Source organism: Lithobates pipiens, unplaced genomic scaffold, assembly GCF_037356315.1.
Source record: "Lithobates pipiens isolate NorthernLeopardFrog02 unplaced genomic scaffold, aLitPip1_a1.2 Scaffold_13, whole genome shotgun sequence".
NCBI classification, from domain to species: domain Eukaryota; kingdom Metazoa; phylum Chordata; class Amphibia; order Anura; family Ranidae; genus Lithobates; species Lithobates pipiens.
In genome coordinates, this window is record NW_027507718.1 from 226,499,867 (window position 1) to 226,521,224 (window position 21,358).

Consider the following 21,358-nt stretch of genomic DNA (forward strand, 5'->3'; position numbering starts at 1 on the left):
AAGGGCAAGAGTTAAGGTCAATGGGACCCTGTCGGGTTGCTTTGATATATGGAATGGCACGAGACAGGGTTGCCCATTGTCCCCAATTCTCTTTGCCCTTGTGTTGGAACCATTTCTATGTAGAATAAAGGAAAACGAAGGAATATTTGGAGTGGTAATTGGCCCAAGAGAGCGTAAAGTATCAGCATATGCTGATGACTTACTATTCTTACATAAAAGTACTGATACAGGAAGTATGGGGGTATGGAAAATGATCCAACTTTAAAATAAATCTAGAAAAATCGGTAATACTACCCAGTCATTTACCACCCTCATTAGCTACTCTTATGCAAAAGAATTACCCGTTTATATGGAACAGGGAGTCAATATTTTATCTAGGAGTACATAAAACTGCAGAGGAAAAACTCCTATATGAACAAAATTACAGCTCCCTGCTCACTGAAATAACAGAGGACCTGCACAGATGGGAAGGGCAAACATTAAGGCCGCGTACACACGCGCGGACTGTTGGCCCAACTTTGTCCGTCCAACAGTTTGAGCGAACAGTCCGCTCAAACTTAGCATGGACGGACATGGCCACACACGACGAACGAACAGTTTGCTGAAACCGTGCGCGATGACGTGAACGGCACGTACGACGGGACGCAAAATACGACGTCCTATACACTGCATTATAACTTTTGGCTTGAAAATCCTTTCTGAGCATGCGCGGAACTTAGTTTGACGAACAAGCCTACACACGGGCGGACTGTTCGTTGAAACAAGGTTTCAGCGGACAGTTTTTCGGAATTTCCGTAAAACCTTGTCCGTCCAACTGTCCGCTGAAACTGTCCGCTGAAAGCCCACACACGAGCGGACTGTCCGCCCAAACACTGTTCAGCGGACAAGGTTGGGCCAACAGTCCGCGCGTGTGTACGCGGCCTAACACTGTTTGGTAGGATAAATACCCTCAAAATGAACATAATACCCAGACTTATATACATTTTGTATACAGTACCTATACTACACCCCCAGATCTTTTTTAAAAAGGTACGTAAAGTATTTCTATCCTTTATATGGAAAGAAGGAAATGCTAGAATAGCATATAACATCTTATGCAGAAGTAAAAAAGAGGGAGGAGTTGGGCTACCGGACATTGCTCTGTATTACAGAGCTATGTCGTCAGTACATATCTTAAACTGGTATCATGATACTGAAAATAAAGCGTGGGTTGCGATTGAGAAAATTATGGGAGACAGAGATCTAGCAGGAGCACCATGGATACCAACCAAAGATAGGGGATTATCCAAATGGACATCCCCATTAACGCGAAATTCACTGGCAGTATGGGACAGAATAAATAAAAATGGCAAATACGCCCAGAGAATATCCCCACTGACCCCATTGGGAGGTTACCCATGGTTTCCTCCTGGAAAAGAAAAGGGCGCATTGGGTCAATGGGAATCAGATGGGAATACTATGTGTCTAAAATTTGCCCCTGGGGGCATATTAATCTCCGAAGTAGAATTGGTATCATCACAGGGGAACATAGGGTTGGCAGGATGGAGATATAAACAAATGCAAAACTTAAAAAAAAATTAGAATCTCAAGTAAGATCTCCATATTTCATATTTAAGAAAATGTGTATGACACTATCAATACCTAGATATCTATTATCCCAAACATACAAATTCATGTCTAATGAACAGAATTTTATAACACCTTATTTTATCAAAGAATGGGAAAAAGAATTAAACTGTACATTTACTCCATCACAAGCAAAAAAACTGATAGAAGCAACACACTCAACGTCTGTAAGCTCATCCATCCAGTAAATGTCATATAAGTTTTTAGCGAGATAGTATAGAACCCCATCACAATTGGCACAGATATACCCAACTGTAGATAATCGTTGCTGGAGGGGATGTAGAGAAAAGGGAACACCCCTCCACATTTGGTGGTCCTGCCCCAAAATAGGGTGTTCTGGGAAGCGATAACCTCATGGATAGAGAAGATGTCAAATAAGTTTATAGAACCATCACCAGTAAACTTCCTATTCCATGGGATTACCGGAGCTAGAAAATCTTGCAAAAATAACATAATCCCACACTTATTAAATGCAGCAAAAAGGTTAATACCCAGATACTGGAAACAAGCTATATGTCCAACATTAGGGGAATGGAAAAAAAGAAGCGCACAAAATTATGGAGGCAGAAAGATGGGTTTATAAGACCAAAAATCAACTGGGTAAATTTAAAAGAATATGGACAAGATGGAAAGATCCTGCTTAAGAATTAGACAGAATAAAGTAGATTAGAAGATATTGCCGAAACCTTAAACAATTTCTAAAGGGAATCTGAGGATAGAAAAACAAAGGAGAAATGATCCACAACATTTGTAATGTAAAAAAAAGCCTTAAAATAAGTAAGCGATAAAATGGCACATGTCAGGTATGGGGGTGGCGCCCCCTCAGGCATTCCCTCGATGTCTACCTCCCACTCTTCTTGTATGGGCTCCCCCCACCCCCTCTTCCCCATTTTGGAGAGGGAAAGGAGAATTTTGGGGGGTTTTCCCCTCTCCTTTTTTATTTTATTTTAACAAGGCAAATAAATAGTCAAGGCAAAAATATTGAGAGACCATATTGAACTATACCACTTATTATAGCACTAACACATTTAAGACATGAACACAGAAAGATTTCAGATAATATGAAAATCAGTTTCAAGGCACTAACCTCTTGGGGTTTTTTTGTTTTTCTTTCCCTTTTTTTGTTTTTTCTATTTCTATCCCCACTAATTTCCAGCAAAAATGCAGGAAGACCTCACTAATTACACTTACATCCATTATAACTGTCACTCTCCCCGTAAACAATTACCCCCCCCCCCCCCCCCCCCTCTGTTTGTGTTTTTTTCTTCTATCTCTCCTACCTTGCTTCTCCCCTCACTGAAGGAATAAAGAATATACTTAAGACACATATATAGAAAGACTTATTATCTATTCAATATAATTTTTCCCCACATCTCACTAATTAAATCCCTAATACGTTAATACATGCGGGGGGGGAGGCGGAGAAGGGAAGAAATTATTATTTTTTATTCCTTCACTCGTTTCCTCCTCCTCTTCCCTTTTGGTGGGGGGGGGGGATGGGGAGAGGAGAGGAGAAGGGGCTCCAACAAGATTGGAGGGGTGCCGGGCAGGGCAAAACCACTCCTGCTGTCGGCAGGTTTATATAAGATACGGTAACATTTTTTTTATAAATATCTATTTCTGCTTTCTTGTTGCCTATTCCTATGTTTTTTTTATAAAACATGGAATGTAGATAGTAATTGTAATAAATTAAATTGTTTAAATAAAGGTGAATTAATATAAAAAAATTTTTTTTTTTTTTTTACCATCTGTATTCTGCAATAGTGCTTCTGAAAATGAGGTCCAGCACTGTCGTAGCTCTACACATTACATGTTACAGTATTAATGTTAAACTGTTTGTCAAAGAAATTCACAGCCAAAGTTAGCAAACTGATCTATCGGGTATATAAATTATTATGCATAACCTCCTATGTTTCATAGAAATTTGGCACATCAGCCTTTGTAGCTTCAGCTACTGTAGTATCCCTAAAATATATAGCCCCTGTTATGCTGGTGCCAGTCTATCCCCTCTCAATCAATATTGATCCATATGCTGCTCTAGCCTTAGTAAATAGATAAGAAGTTGCTTCCTGGTTTCTGGCCTAGGCCAAAATTATGTCATACTGTACATTCCAGGAGTCTTCATGGGCATTTTTACCTTTCATCTAGAAGAGGGGTTTTCTCAGCTAAGCACACCTTCCTGCCTGCATTGTGCTAAGGGCAGAAAGTAAATGCCATATGAATCATTTGCCATACTAAAAATGGCAGTGGCTACAAATACGATGGGGGGGGGGGGGGGGGGCGAGTTTAAAGTGAATTTCCAACAAAGTAAAGCATGGAGACGTGAATGAATGAGTAAGTGTTCTTTGATGATTAAAAATAATTAAATATCTTGTTCAATTTCTGGTGCTTAGATACAGTTAAGTTCTACTTTAATACCAGGCAAGTGCTTAGAAATGATAGCTACAAAACTTAGACCACTGAGGAAAAGACCATGGCTCTTATGTGCTTTTGGTTTAAAAAATGCGGAGCAGGAAATTAGGAGATTTGTATGTAGCCTACCTGTTTACTGCTGTTACCGATCCTTTAACTGAATCATCACTGAGCAAAGTTAGGAATAAAAACTTTTTAATACATATATAACTCTCTGTCATAGAATCCCATTTAAATGCATTTTTTTCACTTACTGTAAGCTACAGTAACATGATGCTACAACCCCAAGTCTTCTCCTCTTCTGTTTACTTCCTGTTGGGGTCATTCTTCAGGTGTCCATGTCAGAGCCCACATGATGTGGACACTTCTTGATGGATGTCAATCGTGGGGATCTCTCATGATCTAGAAAGATGGGATCCTATCTGAGAGGGGCAGCAGGGGTCTAGAGATCCCGGAGAGGGGAGTTGGGGGGGGGGGGGGGGAATCACAGCTCTGCGGATCAACAGTCCTCTCACCCAGAACCAGCAGCAATGAGTGACCTGAAGTTGGACTTATGTGAGTATATCTGGCTTCACAGGATAAGGAGAGAAATTAAAAAGTACAATGGGCCAGAGTGGGAGGGAGTAAAATGTATGTTAGCTTACTGTAAAAGTACACTAACCCAACCTCCCTAGCCCTCCTGTGTAAAAAAATACTGCACTCCAATTGCTACATTACCACGACAGGGATAGCCACAATGGTGCTGGCTGGCAGGTATTGTTTGTGAGTGTGTGTGGGGAAGAGGTCCTTAGCTTTAAATATTCCCTATCCAATACAGGTTCCTTTCTTCATTCACAATTCTGTCTTAGGTAAGGTTTGGCAAGCAAAAAGGCTGCTCATCTATACTCAGGAGCAGCCAAACACCAAATCGCTTGTGTCTCAGTTGTAATAAATTACAGTAACTCAAACAAAGCATTCGATAGGTTTCCTCTAGTTTTTACTCTGTGACTTTAACTATTTTTATGATCAGAGGTAATTGAAGCCCAAATGTCTATTTAATTAACCTCCAGGTTTGGGTCTAGCAGGTTCCAGGCTTCGTTCATATGTGAGTATACAATGCTGTGAAAAAGTATTTGCCCCTTTCAGATTTTTTATTTTTTTTGCATATTTGTCACACTTAAATGACTCAGATCATCAAACAAATGTTACTATTACACAACGATTACCCAAGTAAATACAAAATGCAGTTTTTAAATGATGGTTTCATTTATTAAGGCAAAAAAACTGTCAAAACCTGCCTGGCTTTATGTGAAAAAGTAATTGCCCACTAAACCTAATAACTGGTTGTGACACCCTTGGCGGCAACAACTGCAATCAAGCATTTGCGGTAACTGGCAATGAGTCTTTCACATTGCTGTGGAGCAATTTTGGCCCACTCTTCTTTGCAGAATTGTTTTAATTCAGCCACATTGGAGGGTTTTCCAGAATGAACAGCCTGTGTAAGGTCATGATACAGCATCTCAATTGGATTTAAGTCCGGGCTTTGACTAGTCCACTCCAAAACCTAAATTTTGCCTTGTTTGAACCATTTGGAGGTTGTTGTGTTTCGGATCATTGTCCTGCTGCATAACCCAAGTGCACTTGAGTTTGAGGTCATGAACTGATGGCTGGACATTCTCCTTTAGGATTTCTGGTAGAGCTCAGAATTCATGTTTCCATCAATTATGGTAAATCGTCAATGTCCTGAAGCTGCAAAGCAGCCCCAGGCCATCACGCTACCACTACCATGTCTGACTGTTGGTATGATATTCTTGTTATGAAATGCTGTATAACTTTTATGCCAGATGTAACTGGACGCACACCTTCCAAAAAATGTTTGTCTAATCAGGCCACTGAATATTTGCCTAAAAGTCTTGGGGATAATCAAGATGTTTTTTGGTAAATGTGAAATGAGTCTTTGTGTTATCTTTGGTCAGCAGTGTTGTTGGTCTTGGAACTCTCCCATGGAAGGCATTTTTGCCCTCTCTCTTTCTTATTGTTAAATCATGAACACTGATCTTACCTGAGGCAGATGAGGTCTGCAGTTCTTTAGATGTTCTTCTGGGTTATTTTATGACCTCCTGGATGAGTTGTCTTTATACTCTTGGAGTCATTTTTGTAGGCCAACTACTCCTGGGAAGGTTCACCACTGTTCCAAGTTATCTCCATTTGTGGATAATGGCTCTCCTCATGATTCACCAGAGTTCCAAAGCCTTAGAAATGGCTTTTACACCCTTCCTAGACCATTACATGTTTGTTTCTAATCTGTTATTGAATTTTTTTAGATTGTGGCATGATGTGTAACTTTTTGTGATCTGTTAGCATGTCATTTTCTATTTATGTGATTTCTTGATTCATCAGGTCTGGCAGTAATCAGGCCTGGGTGTGCAAAGTGAAATTTAACTCAGCTTCCCAAAAAATTGTGCTTATTTAGAGTTCATTCATGATTCAACATGGGAGGAGGCAATTACTTTTTCACACAGGGCCAGGCAGGTTTGAACAGCTTTTTTCCCTTAAAAAAATAAATAATAATTTAAAAACTGCATCTTGGATTTACTCAGGTTATCTTTGTGTATTAAAATTAGTTTGATGATCTGAATCATTTAAGAGTGAGAAATATGCAAAAAAATAAAAAATCAGCAAGGGGGCAAATACTTTTTTCACAGCACTGTATGTGGGAATAGTTGATTACTGTCTCTTACATATTATTTTATAAATTTTCCCTGTCTACACTGTATTATACTGGCTTACTTATTTATTTATTTATTTATTTATTTTTATTATGCATGTCTTATATAGATGGTGGTCTATTTGATTTTAGCTCAGTTGGATTTATTATTTTATTATAACACTCTGTTCGAAAGTCACATAAACATGGAGGATGATATTTTATGCCACATTGTGTAGCTTACTTTTATGCTATGATCTATTTCTGGGACAATGGTCTTTAATGTACTGTATATATTTTTAGTATATTTATTATTTGCTGTATTCAATATGAGACAGTTTTTCACTGTCCAGATAATAAATACATATATATTTTTATTATTGACCAATTTTTTGGCCACATTGAACATACTACATTTAAAGTCCAAATTTTCTGCTTATTTATATTTATATTAGGGATGGAGACGTAGTTTTTCCTGCATCTCATTTAAAGTCCCACATTTTCCCGTTCCCTTTCCCCCCTTCTTTTTGCCTATTTAATACATTTTCACATTGTTTAATAGCCATAGACATTTTTTTTTTCATAACCTTTTTTTGCGCTGTGCAATCTTTTGCACTGCTTTATAGTTTAGTGCATCTCAGGCAGTGTTAACTGTTAAAAATGTAAACAAAAAGGTTTTTGTCAAAGATTTCGCCAATGGCATTTTTTTTTTATTGTAATTTTTATTGAGAGAAATTTTACAGTATACAGAGACATACATAACTGACAATAGGTAATGAATGTCTGAAACATAGCATATTGAAGAGACGGGTAGAACACCATAATGATTACAAGTGTAAAATGGCAGTCAAGGAAAAATAAAATGAAACAAAACAAAACACAAAAAAAACAAATAAGATAAAAAAATTATATAAAATAATATTAAAATAAAAGGAAAAACAGTGGGGCCATCATATATTCCATAATGCAGAATTTGGGGTTTTGGACTGGTGCTTCAATAACATGATGACTATCTGACAAAAGAGGGCTGCATACCACTATAGATTCTCTCAAGAGAGAAGGTAGGCTTCGAGTAGCCGTTAGGCCAATAGAAAAATACTTAAAGTACCGACATGATACAAAACATTGGGGAGCATGAAGTCTAGAGAACGCTAAGGGATAGCTAATGACCGGGTGGCTAGGGGCACTGAGGGTGAAAGAGGGAGCCCAAAGGTCGAGGCGTCCCAGGGGGCCCAAATCACGCCAAACCGGTCAATCCTATCCTCCACCATGGCCGTCAAATGTTCCATTCTGCGTATGTCCTTGATGGTTTGTATCAGCTGAGCCTGGGTTTAGGGCTGGGTAGATACGCCAATGGCATTTTTACAGTGACGAAAACTAAACTAAAAGTATAGGACATTTTCGTCCACTGATGAAAAACTATGACGAAAATGACAAGGGGACGTTTTCCCTCATGTACTATCGTATTTCTTGGCGTATAATACGGTGTGGGCATGTTATACGCTGATATTTGTTTTTAACAACAGGGGGTGGGCATCAGGCGGTCCACCCCGGATGCCACATATTGGGGGGTGTCTCCTGGCCCCGGGACAGCACTGCCAGCATAGTCAAACGTTTGGAAAAAATTACTGCCAGCCCCTTCTCCTACACTGCTCCTCCTGTTTCACTCTCATTGTAAAACCAAGCTTCTAAATACCGAAATTGCTCAGTTCTTGTCAGCCGTACTCCTCCTCTTTCACCTCCTCCTGCTCCTCCTCCTCCTCTGTGTGTTGTTTTAGACTGGAGGAGAAGAGAAGTCACATGACCATCCATGAAACATCAGAGGAGAGCAGTCATGTGACCGGGTCAGTGAAAGAACTGAACTATTGAGGTATTTAGAGATTTTTATTTAAGATTAGAGTAAATTAGGAGGAGCTGTGTATGAGAAAGGGCTGGCAGTGATTTATTCTTTAACTTTAGAGTATGCTGGAAGTGCTGTCCAAAGGGAATGGGGATCTCCTGGGAGTGCAGGGGGGCTATGTATTGGGCAGAGAGTTGGGGTCTGTGTACTGTGCAGAGGGTGGGGGTCTGTGTACTGTGAAGAGGGTGGGGGTCTGTGTATTGTGGGGATCTGTGTACTGTGCAGAGGGTGGAGGTCTGTGTACTGTGCAGAGGGTGGGGGTCTGTGTACTATGCAGGGGGTGAGGCCGCTGTGTATTGTGTAGAGGGTGGGGGGCTGTGTATTGTTCAGAGAGCAGGGGCTGTGTATTGTGCAGTGGGTTTGGGCTGTATATTGTGCAGAGAGCAGGGGCTGTGTATTGTGCAGAGGGTGGGGGCTGTGTATTGTGGGGTTCTGTGTACTGTGCAGAGGGTGGAGGTCTGTGAACTGTACAGAGGGTGGGGGTCTGTATACTATGCAGGGGGTGGGGCTGCTGTGTATTGTGCAGAGGGTTGGGGGCTGTGTATTGTGCAGAGGGCAGGGGTTGTGTATTGTGCAGAGGGTGGGGGGCTGTGTGTTGTGCAGAGAGCAGCTGCTGTGTATTGTGTGGAGCTGTGAAATGTGCAGAGGGTGGGGGGCTGTGTACTGTGCAGAGGATGGGGGCTGTGTATTGTGGGAGGGGGGGGGGGGGCTGTGTACTGTGCACATTCCAGTTTAATTGACTAAAATTATTTTATTCTACTAAAATGTACTGCAGATTTTAGTTGACTAAAATACGATGACTAAAATGGGACTGGTCTCAGGGCGCCCAAATACAAATGTGAAAAGTGGCTGCTATAGATGAAGTGCAGCAATTTCAACTATATCCCAGCCCATGAAAAAATAAAATAAAAAAAATAAAAAATAAAAACGTTGGAGCATATCACCAACCATTCCCTAGATGTCTGAAGCTTGATGATATCAAATAAGAAAATGTAGTTCTTATACCAGTTTAAAAAAAAATCAAGCTATTATTCAAATGTTTAAGAAACATTCTTTGTTCAATATCCATTTTACTATTTTAGAAAACAGGTGGAGAAAGGACGATATACAGTATTTATAATTATCCCCATAAATACTCTTTTTGTATACAATTTTGTATATATTTTCTTTTGATTAATTTTTATTCTGTTAAAAAATATGAAATACTGCATATTAACATTTCATATTTATGATTATTATTATGATTTATGATTTCCAACCAGTATATTGAGCTGCAGATGTCTTTTCAAGTGTTTACCAGGCTAACACATAACTGCTTTTACCAAAAAAATCCTCAAGAGGTGAAGCTCAATAGTAGACACACAGCTACATTTGAATCAGTAGTCACATCAGGGCCGTATTAACGTAGGGGCTATTAGAGCTGCAGCTCCAGACCCCTACCTTAACATAGGCCCAGCAGGGACGGACTGACCATTTGGATACTGCACTGCATGAGACGCTCCTTGTACCTCCTGCAGCAGGGGGAATCTGAAAGTCAGGGGTGATCGGTGCGGCGGGCAATCACAAGCACCATCACCATGACAGCCTCCCTCTATTGCTCTCCATGAAGCAGCTGAAAGCCACTCCACCTCCTCTGGAGGGAGATCAGTGCTTGTAATTGCGCCTCCCCCCAACTGATCACCCCAGACTGTCCATTAGATTCCCCTTGCTCTGGGCCCCCCATGTGTATGCAGTACTGACACCTTCCACTGCTCCATTCTCCCAAAAAAGTATTGTGAAAAAAATGTAAAAAATAAAAAAACTCCAACAAATAATAATAAATGAAGAAAATAATTCAAAAATGGAATAAATAATTAAAAAAATGAAGGGCTCATTCACATGGGTTCTCATGCGCAAACAGTGTGAATGAGTGGTTTGTTTAAAATATTTAATTTACTTTAACAAAAAAAAAATTTTTTCATTTTATTTATTTCCATAAAAAGGCCCATCAAAATCCTCAGCACCAGGCCCATTATACTCTTATTATACTCCAGCCCCGAGTCACATGTGTCATATGTTTAAAAGTGTACTTTCATACGCACCATTTCCATTATTACCCCCATTTCCACTAGTTTCCAGGTTATCCTGAGTAAAAAAAAAATAGTTTTCAGGTGTTTGATCAACTGGCAATACGAATTCAATATTCTGCAGGACAAGCTAGCAAACATCATTCTTTGCAACTTTTACTATTTTTTTTTTTAAGTGGGAAAAACAAGGGTAGTATCATTAATGTTGTTATGCGCGAAACACATTCAAATTTTACCCACTTGTCATACCCCATTTTTATGAAAAGTTTGCATTAGATTCAGACCTGCTTTTTAGATGAGATGTGATTTTTTAAGATTCACATATGGTATATCAGTGACAGCACCTTACTACAATTTGCACTTCCTTGTATTAAATAGGTCTTGGGCCATATCTTTAACCGAAAAAAGGATGACTGTTCTCTAATGAATATATATATATATATATATATATATATTTAAATATAATATTTGTTTTTGCTTTTTTTATCTGTTGTTGCATCTCCGTGCTGCATATCTTCTGCAACCTCTCTGCAGACAGTTCTTGTCTCCATGAGACTCTAGTGATAGCAGAATGGCATTTTTCAGAGTGGGTTTTTGGATGGTGACTACGGAAAACCATGCTTGCATAATATATTTTGAAACTGACACTTTTTGCCTTTCATCAGAAGCCTGTGGGGCAGGGTGACAAGCACAGTAGAGACAGTAGAGAGAGGGACTGAGCACTGTCACCCTATAGCAGGAAGTGCCTGAAGAATGACGGCCATGGCAGGAAAAACAGATATTATTTTATTAAAAGCAGTAGATTTAAAAACACTGAAAATTACCATTCAAAGTTTATTAACAAGTTAAAGCTTATTTGATATTTTAGTAACTGGGTTTATATATGCTTTAACCTCTTCCCTTCTGCCTATGCCTATAGTGCGGGTTCACATTACCAGGACGATGAACGTCCCCCCATGATCGCACTGCTCTCGCGCCTCCATGTCCTGATTATCAGTGCAGACTCAACAGTGCCCACAAGTGCTGCCAATCTGTACCCATCAATGCTGCCAATCAGTACAAATCAGGGCCCATCAGGGATGCCTATCAGTGCCATCTATCAGTGCCCATCAGTGCCACATATCAGTGCAGCCTCATCAGTGCCGCCTCAGTGCCCATCAGTGCAGCATATCAGTGCAGGCTCATCAGCTCACATCAGTGAAGGAGAAAAATTACTTATTTAGAAACGTTTATGACAAAAACTAAGAAATACATATTATTTTTCAACATTTTCCTTCTTTTTTCACTTGTTTAGCAAAAAACAAACAAACACAGTGGTAATTAAATACCACCAAAAGAAAGCTCTATCTGTCTCAAAAAATGAGACAAATTTTGTTTGGGTACAGCGTTTCATGACCACTCAATTATCATTCAAATTATGACAGTGCTTAATGCTGGAAATGGCCCGAGTAGGAACAGGGAAAAAGTACCCAGTAGGCAAGTAAAAAACATACCCTACCCTTGCTCCCACTTCTGAACAATCTTCTCTTCCCTCCAGGCCTCGAACAACCTCGGGGATTTTCCTTGGACCTAGCATGGTTTCACACATGTATGCCACTTCCTCACGTACCATTCCTTTCCTTCCTGGCCCTCTATTCAAGAAACCTATAAAGCTCTGCCCTTGGAAAGTTAACAATACCTTCAACTTTGCCACTGGCTGACCACTCTATGGAGCACCTCCACCTTCCCATTCCTTTGAGCACATTTGTTCACACTCTCCTGGGGCCTTAGGTACTATCTCAATTATTTACTCTTCCTTGAGTTGGTTGTATTTTTACAAATGTAAGAGGGCACTGATATTTGTTTTGCCACAAACATGTCTTAAGCCTCGTACACACAATCGTATTGTTGGCCAACACAACCATGGACTTTTGTTCAAATGGTGTTTGCCCAAACCTTGTCTTGCATACACACGGCCACACAATTGTTGGCCAACAAAACATAGTGACGTACCACGTTGTTTTTCACCTTTTTAACGGCACCCTTTGGGCTCCTTCTGCTAATTTTGTGTTAGTAGAAATTTGGTGAGTGTTGATTTGCGCTTTTCATTTTGCAGTTTTAAGTTTGCGCTTTTCAGTTCCTTTCTGAATGGCTGTTCGTCAACCAGCCATGTTGTGGAATCGGAGGAGACGAAACATGTTACTTATTATTGGCCTTGGAGTTATTGCTTTGACATTATTTATTTGGTTGATAATGATTTGATTTGGTATATTTTCTATATTTTTGGATGCATAGAATGCACTTTTTGGTTAAATATATTGGCAGATAGCATGTCTAATTTTATTTGTTTTCTTTTTTAATGCACAATAAAATTTGTGTAGAATAATACTTGGCTATGTTTTTTACTTCAAAATGACAGTTTGGGAGTAGGCAGTTACATTTAAAAAATACAATGTAAAATTGACAAGGGACACCGACATAGTTGTATCTTTGATCTTAAAAACAATAATAATAATAATAATAAAAAAAAAAAAGCATAATAATATTATTCTTGATATCACTAGAAAAAAAAAGCCTTTGAAAATTATTTTGCAATAACTCCATCAGTATCACCAGCAAAGCAGCTTCATTATCATCCCATTAAAAAAGAAGAGAATGTGCGCTGCATTTCAAATGTTAATTCTCCATTATGAACGCTAGTTTACAAGACCGACCACTTCTGGCTGGTCCTTGCTTCCGAGCATGCGTGTTTGTACTTTGGACTTTTGTCTGACGGACTTGTGTACATACGCTCGGAAAATCCGACAACACACATTTGTTCGTGGAAAAGTTGAAAACCTGCTAGCCAAAATTTGTCCTCACAAAATCCGACAACAATTGTCCAATGGAGCACCGTGCGGTCAGATTTTCCGCCAACAGACTGTCATCGAACATTTCCTGTGGGAAAGTCCATTGTGTGTATGAGGCTTAATCCCTTTCCCAAAACAGTATATTGATTCCGGTAGAACTAGTTCCTGTGAAAGTGAATACCATATTTTCATGGCTCCTACAGTACAAACAATTTTCCAAGATAAAGAATAAACCTCTCATTTTCCAATCACAGGGAGTGTCTTGTTTCTTACTGCTAACCTTAAAGGTAACATATAGTGTAGATCAGCTTAATGTAAATAGTCTTATCTATACCATGTATGGTTTGTAATAATATAGATGTAAGAAGTGGGAATTTTGCTTATTACATACAGTATGCAGGTTTTGTTTCCTGCTGGGCTGCACAATGGCTGTGCTGTACTGACCTGTTGCACAGTGTCTATCAGTCAACCAGTCTAAAAAAAATGCAAATGTGTTGATGTGGGCTTATCTCAACGGCTGTTAAGCAGATATGCAAAGCCATTGTAGCAGCTAAACTACTGTGCATTTAGTGACAATTAAGAACAAGCAAGCATTTAAAAATGTAATGCAAAGTAAGCACTGCAAACATAACTCAAAATATACGCACACGGAAAATACTATATACTTTCCCTTTACTACTAAGATTTTCCATATAGGCCATATGTACATGTACATACAGTAAGAATATCGCTTAATTTTTATTTCACTAACAATTTTTATTTAGTATTATTCCAGATACATTTCAAGTGCAGTGCTTGTTCAATTTATACATTAAATGCTTGTTTTCTTAGCATACACGGTTGTAATATGTCCTGAGTGCTAAGTTACTCTATATCTGGAAACCAAGTTCGATAATATCACTTTTTATAATCACTTTTCTAAAAGGTAAATACATTCAGTTCAAATACTGTTTTGTAGCTGAAATTCTCAATGTACCGTAACATTCTTATTGTATTAGGAAAGCTCTAATAACAATTGCACAAACTGCACAACAATTGTCTATCTTTGTACTAAATTCAGTTTTTGTCACTTATTTATGCTTTCTGGTCTTGTCTGGGTTGTCTTTTAATCAAAAGGAATATTTGAAATGCCAAAAATAACTGTATTACATATTACCTCTTATTTGATATGCTTGGTAGATTGAAATTAGTGGCAGCTGCATGGATGGCAGTCAATTTTATTTTTATTTACCATGAGAGCAAAAACAGTAGCCAATGCACTCCGGGAGCTTATCCAATCCACCATCGTTAGGACAGGCCCTCGCTCAGTCTAGTTTTCTGCCCTATATCACCGGCAGCCTGGATGTGGCCGAACATAATGACATCAACAGATGTCACATATGCAACAAATAGTTTTTCCTGACGTCACAGATGAGTGTCAGTGGGCAGGACCAGGAGTGGTGTGGAAAATGTCAGTGACCAATAAGACTAGCACTGCAGCCACTTCATTCTGCAACAATCGTGGAATCGAGCCGAACACCGGCCGATGCTTGTACATGTGTTTTGGAGTTAGCACTGGCTGCAGTAATAGTCTTGTAAGTGCAATACCTCTATTTTTATTTATATATTACATTTTGAAACTGAGAACACTACATTTTGCATGCTTTCTCTTTGCTCCCATATACAGTATCTCACAAAAGTGAGTATACCCCTTACATTTTTGTAAATATTTTATTATATCTTTTCATGTGACAACACTGAAGAAATGACAGTTTGCTACAATGTAAAGTAGTGAGTGTACAGCTGGTATAACAGTGTAAATTTGCTACCCCCTCAAAAAAACTCAACATACAGCCATTAATGTCTAAACTGCTGGCAACAAAAGTGAGTACACCCCAAGTAAAATTGTCCAAATTGGGCCCAAAGTGTCAATATTTTGTGTGGCCACCATTATTTTCCAGCACTGCCTTAACCCTCGTGGACAATGACATGGCGTTCCCGAGAGATTCACAGGTTGCCGCTGGAGCCTCTTCCACTCCTCCATGATGACATCACGGAGCTGGTGGATGTTAAAGACCTTGTGCTCCTCCACCTTCCGTTTGAGGATGTCCCACAGTTGCTCAATAGGGTTTCGGTCATGAGATATGCTTGGCCAGTCCATCACCTTTACCCTCAGATTCTTTAGTAAGGCAGTGGTCATTTTGGAAGTGTGTTTGGGGTCATTGTCATGTTGGAATACTGCCCTGCGGTCCAGTCTCCGAAGGGAGGGGGGGATCATGCTCTGCTTCAGTATTTTACAGTACATGTTGGCATTCATGGTTCTCTCAATGAACTGCAGCTCCCCAGTGCCGGCAGCACTCATGCAGCCCCAGAGCATGACACTTCCACCACCATGCTTGACTGTAGGCAAGACACACTTGTCTTTGTACTCCTCATCTGGTTGCCACCACACATGCTTGACACCATCTGAACCAAATAAGTTTATCTTGGACTCATCAGACCACAGGACATGGTTCCAGTAATCCATGTCCTCAGTCTGCTTGTCTTCAGAAAACCGTTTATGGGCTTTCTTGTGCATCATAAGCGGCTTCCTTCTGGGACAAAACAGCCATGCAGACCAATTTGATGCAGAGTGTGGTGTATGGTATGAGCACTGACAGGCTGACCCCCCCACCCCATCAACCTCTTCAGCTATTCTAGCAGCACTCAAACATCTATTTCCCAAAGACCACCTCTGGATATGATGCTGAGCACGTGCACTCAACTTCTTTAGTTGAGCATGGCGAGGCCTGTTCTGAGTGGAACCTGTCCTGTTAAACCACTGTATGGTCCAGGTCACTGTGCTGCAGCTCCGTTTTAGGGTCTTGGCAATGCTCTTATAGCCTAGGCCATCTTTATGTAGAGCAACAATTATTTTTTTCAGATCCTTAAAGAGTTCTTTGCATGAGGTGCCATGTTGAATTTCCAGTGACCAGTACGAGAGAGTGAGAGCGATAACACAGAATTTAACACACCTGGTCCCCATTCACATGAGTCACCTGACATCGGGGAGGGAAAATGTCTGATTGACCGCTGGCTGTGTGTTGAGTTATTTTGAGGGGACAGCAAATTTACACGGTTATACAAGCTGACTACTCACACTCACTACTTTACATTGTAGAAAAGTGTAATTTCTTTAATGTTGTCACATTTTGTGAGATACTTTATACTGTACACCTGTTGCTTCTGAGGATCAGTGTACCCATTTTTGGGAGAGAGTGAAAATTCACCAGGCAATCATTGGAGCCATTATCCCTGAAGGAAATAAAGCTTGTTATGATCTTTCTGGTAATGCAGGGTTCATCGCCCCAAGGTGAGCAACCAATTTATATGGGTAGTGGAGAAACAAAGCACATTACATTATCCAGTTCACATTGACACAGTGGTGGCTGAATTATTTATTAGACATTTTTTTAATATTGTTATAAATGGAGTGAATACATGTTTATACATATTTTTCTTGAACATTAGCACAGTGGATTGTTTCTCACTACAGTCCATATTTGATATAAAGCATTGATTTGCAGAGTTACACTGTGGTAATTTTACCGTATATACTCGAGTATAAGCCGAGATTTTCAGCCTCTTTTTTGAGGCTGAAAGTGCCCCCCTCGGCTTATACTCGAGTCATCGCTGTCTGCCCGCTCGATCAGCGTGTCGAGCAGACAGACAGCGGCCATTCTGATTCAAAAGCCGCGCCTCCGGCTCCCCCTTCGCCTGTGATAGGCGGAACACTGAATTTCCCAGCAGCCTGTGTTCCGCCTATCACGGACTTCGTATCATCCTCGTACTACGGACGAGGATGATACGACGTCTGTGATAGGCGGAACACAGGCTGCTGGGAAATTCAGTGTTCCGCCTATCACAGGCGAAGGCGGCGGCGCAGCTTTTGAATTTTACAATGGCCGCCGACGAACGAAGAGGGCACGGGACGGAGGCAAGGCACAGGACGGCACGGCACGGGACGGGACGGGACGGGACCGGAGGCAAGGCACGGCGGCGAGGCACGGCGGCGAGGCACGGCGGCGAGGCACGGAGGCAAGGAGGCTCGGCACGGGACGGAGGCTCGGGACAAAGGCTCAGGACACAGGTAGGCTGGACACACACACACACACACACACACACACACACACACACACACACACACACACACACGGATACACACACACACACAGGGATGGATGGATGGATGGAGACACACACACACAGGGATGGACGGACACACAGGGATGGACGGACACACAGGGATGGACGGACACACAGGGATGGACGGACACACACACAGGGATGGACAGGCATGTCTTACCCTCGGCTTATACACGAGTCAATAAGTTTGCCAGTTTTTTTGGGGGTAAATTGGGGGCCTCGGCTTATATTCGGGTCGGCCTATACTCGAGTATATACGGTAATTATTTAGATTTAAATACCTACAAAAATCCTTACCAGTACTTCACCTACATATCTTTATTTGTTGTGCTTGACTCAGCTACAGTTGAATACCACCATTTTTTTGTAGTGTGGATTGAGTGGGAAAGGTTTAAAATCTCTGGTATATTTTATTGATTGCGACTGATTAGTGACACTCTATCCCAAACTTAAAACAATATATATTTTGGCTGGTGTAGTAATTTATTTTGATAAGAGCTAACGCAGAAGGAAAGGGTGCCTAAAAAGTCTGGGATATATGTCCAGAAATTTACATTTGGTGAATCAGTATCAAATATGGTGCTATTGTCTTAGGCCCGGTTCATACTGATGCAACAACCGCTCTGACTTTGGAGCAATTGTCGCATCAGAAGTCGGACCCCAGTCGGACCCCATTCTGTGCAATGGAACAGCTTTATTCGTTGCTACTTGAGTCTCTCCAATTTAGAAAAAGGTTCCTGTGCTACTTTGGTCCAACTTGCATTGACGTCTGTTAAAGAAGTTGCCTGCAAGTAGTACTGAAGTCATGCTGGGGTCTGACTTTAAAGTCGTGCAGAAGTCACACACCTTTGAAGTCGTGGGCAGCGTGAACCCAGGCTTATATCTGATTCTGAAGTTGTAAGAGAAATGTTAGAAAGTTTCAAAAGTTTACATAAAAGGCATCATATTTTCTTTATGATAGCGGTATTACTTATTTGGCCACTCATTATTTACTTTGACATTTCTTTACAGACACTGCTCTTTTCGAAAGCTACACTCAAGGGGAGATACGAGAGCTTGTATCTACTCTGGTAGAAAGGTACAGCCAGTCCTTGCATTCTGGAGACGACCCAAAAAATGTACCAAGGATGAAGAGAGCACGTGTGCGAAAACAGCCATGCACCATAAAGGAGTTAGAAGTCAGAGTCAGCGAGTTGGGGCTGGGATATGTATCAGACGAGACAGTCCTATTTCGCTATTGCAGTGGTACATGCGAAGCTGCTGTGCGCAACTACGACCTCTCTTTACAGAGCATTCGAGGAAAAAAGAAAATAAAAAAAGAGAAAGTGAGAGCAAGACCTTGCTGCAGGCCTCTAGCATACGATGACGATATTTCTTTTCTGGACTCCAAAAACCATTACCATACTATTAAAGAGGTCTCAGCTAAAGACTGTGGCTGCGTCTGACAAATACTAATAAATGAAAGAAAAATAATGAGTATGTCCTATCTCTGCTGTTTTTGTCACCTGGAAACAGGAGTTCACAAGATTTATCATTACTACCTCACTTAATTATATAGAATGGAGACCTGATTTTGTTACCTAAGCAAATGGTTTCGAAAAATCAAAACAGCTTGATGGATGTGGAGAGTTGAAAGTCCTCTGTAACATATACAGAGTTTGGTTACCTTGGCCCTTCTATTTTGTGACATTTCTGTGCAGTAAACACAGAGAAATTAAAAGGGAATAAAGTTTTGAGCTGCATGTTTGAATCTCCTTCCTTGTTACTATGATAAACTAAATACCAGTTCGCTTTAAAGGCTGTCTAGCCAGTTCATCTTCCAATAGCCACTTTCAAAGTTTCAGGGCTTAATTTAACCAACAGAATACACAATTTGCAACTTTGCAAACAGATGTGAGTGGGGACCGTTGTATGACATATTAAGCAGTTATTGTTATCTGTGCCAAAAATCCTAGCTTTTTTTCACTTTAAAAGTTTGTGACTTGTTGCTAGTGTGCATTTTATTATGCAGTTACAACAGCCTAATCAATATACAGACAACAGGTTATCAACAATATTTAATTATATATGTGCACGTTTTGCCTGTAAATGTCGTTGAATGCCTATTAGTATGGGGTGACATTTTTTCCCATAAGGGTATTATTTATAAGTATTATGAAGACCTTTCACAGCAGGCTAGGGTTGGTTATAACAGAGATATGACCTACTCTATTATCTTTGCATAGTCATGAAGAAATTTTGTATTTACATTCTACATGCTAGAGATATGTATAAATACAAATGATGAGCTATTCTAGTACAAAGATATTGCAATTTACCCAGAATCCATTAGATGTGGCTTGACAGAAAAGTTAGGAACAATAATTTTTTTCCCATAGATGCTTAAACTCTCTTCTAAAGTCCACCCAAAACAAATGGTTCCGTATTCGCTGGAAAAGTGCAGGATGTAGTCTTCTGCTGTAATTGTCACTCACATGCTTGCATATTTATAGGTTTGTGACCCTATATATGTTTGTAACATCAGCAGTGAGATCCATTAGCACTGTCATCTGTCACATCCCTGGCAGACTTTGCCTAGCAGCAGCATCATTTAGCCCGGTGGAAAATACAGTAGTGGGCCAGGTGAAAACACTGATCTCTTCAATGGCAAAAGCTGCATTTATTCTTTCCTGGACACCTTATTTATTCTAGATAAAACGATGTTGTTTGCTCAAATAGAAAGTCGAGTCTTTAGGATTCTGTGCAGTATTACAATTTACAGTTACAGCTAGCTGCATCTATATTTATAGCTATAATTAATCCTCTTACCATATAATGGCTAATCTTTTCTACATCCATAAAGCCTTTGTTTAAATGGCAACAACACTTTCCCATTGAAAAAGCTGCAGACATACATATATGGAATATAATACAAACAGCTGAAAAGAAATTATTTAGATATTTGCATCTACTTTCTAAAGTGTATAAGAATTACAGTACAACAATAAATGTGTTGTTGTGTACAACTCTTTTTAAACATTAGAAAAAATATGTTTAAATTGAACCAATTATAGGTATTCATCCTAGCATGCTTGCACTGGATTAACTCTTTTTGAAAGAACTAAAGTTCAAAAGGGATTGTATACCAATAGACATAAGTCAAATTATATGTATAGTCAAAACGTATTTGTAGTTTTGGATAGAGTATGGAAAGGTTCAACTCTTGCCAGTTTATGTTTTGCTGTATTTGTACCTTCGAGGAGATTTCCTTTTTACTTCCTGTCCCAGAGATGCAAATGGAAGTTAGTGGAACTCTCCCAAAGTGAAGACAATTCCCACTAAAGCCTGGTACACATGCACCGAAAGTGAGCCGGTACAGCACGAACTATCCGATTTTCAGTATGTACCCTGATCTGTTCAACAGAAGCTGGTCCAACACATGGCTTCTTCAAACAGTCTTGCTGAAAACCATCAATTCAATCAGCACTTGCAGCCAATGGCCATAAATGCTGATCAGTGTATTCTGGCAGGGGGGAAGTTCCCCTAACAGAATACAATAGCACAGTGGGAAAGATCTAGAGCTAGATTTTTCTATTTAACCTGCTGGTCAAGCAAAAAAAACTGAACGTGTATACCCAGCTTTAGACAGCTGTCCAAAAATATGTGTTCCTATTAGAATATTTTACCTTACCTATTG

General features: G+C 40.0%; 1 protein-coding gene across 1 annotated transcript in view; it reads left to right on the forward strand.

Moving 5' to 3' along the window:
- The window catches only part of NRTN (neurturin), a 213,683-nt gene extending 194,528 nt beyond the window's left edge, over positions 1-19,155 (forward strand). Inside the window, exon 3 of the mRNA XM_077476280.1 lies at positions 18,694-19,155. Coding sequence (XP_077332406.1) covers positions 18,694-19,127 — 434 coding nt within the window. The 3' untranslated portion in view covers positions 19,128-19,155. The remainder of the gene's footprint in view (positions 1-18,693) is intronic.
- The last annotated feature ends 2,203 nt before the right edge of the window (positions 19,156-21,358 follow it).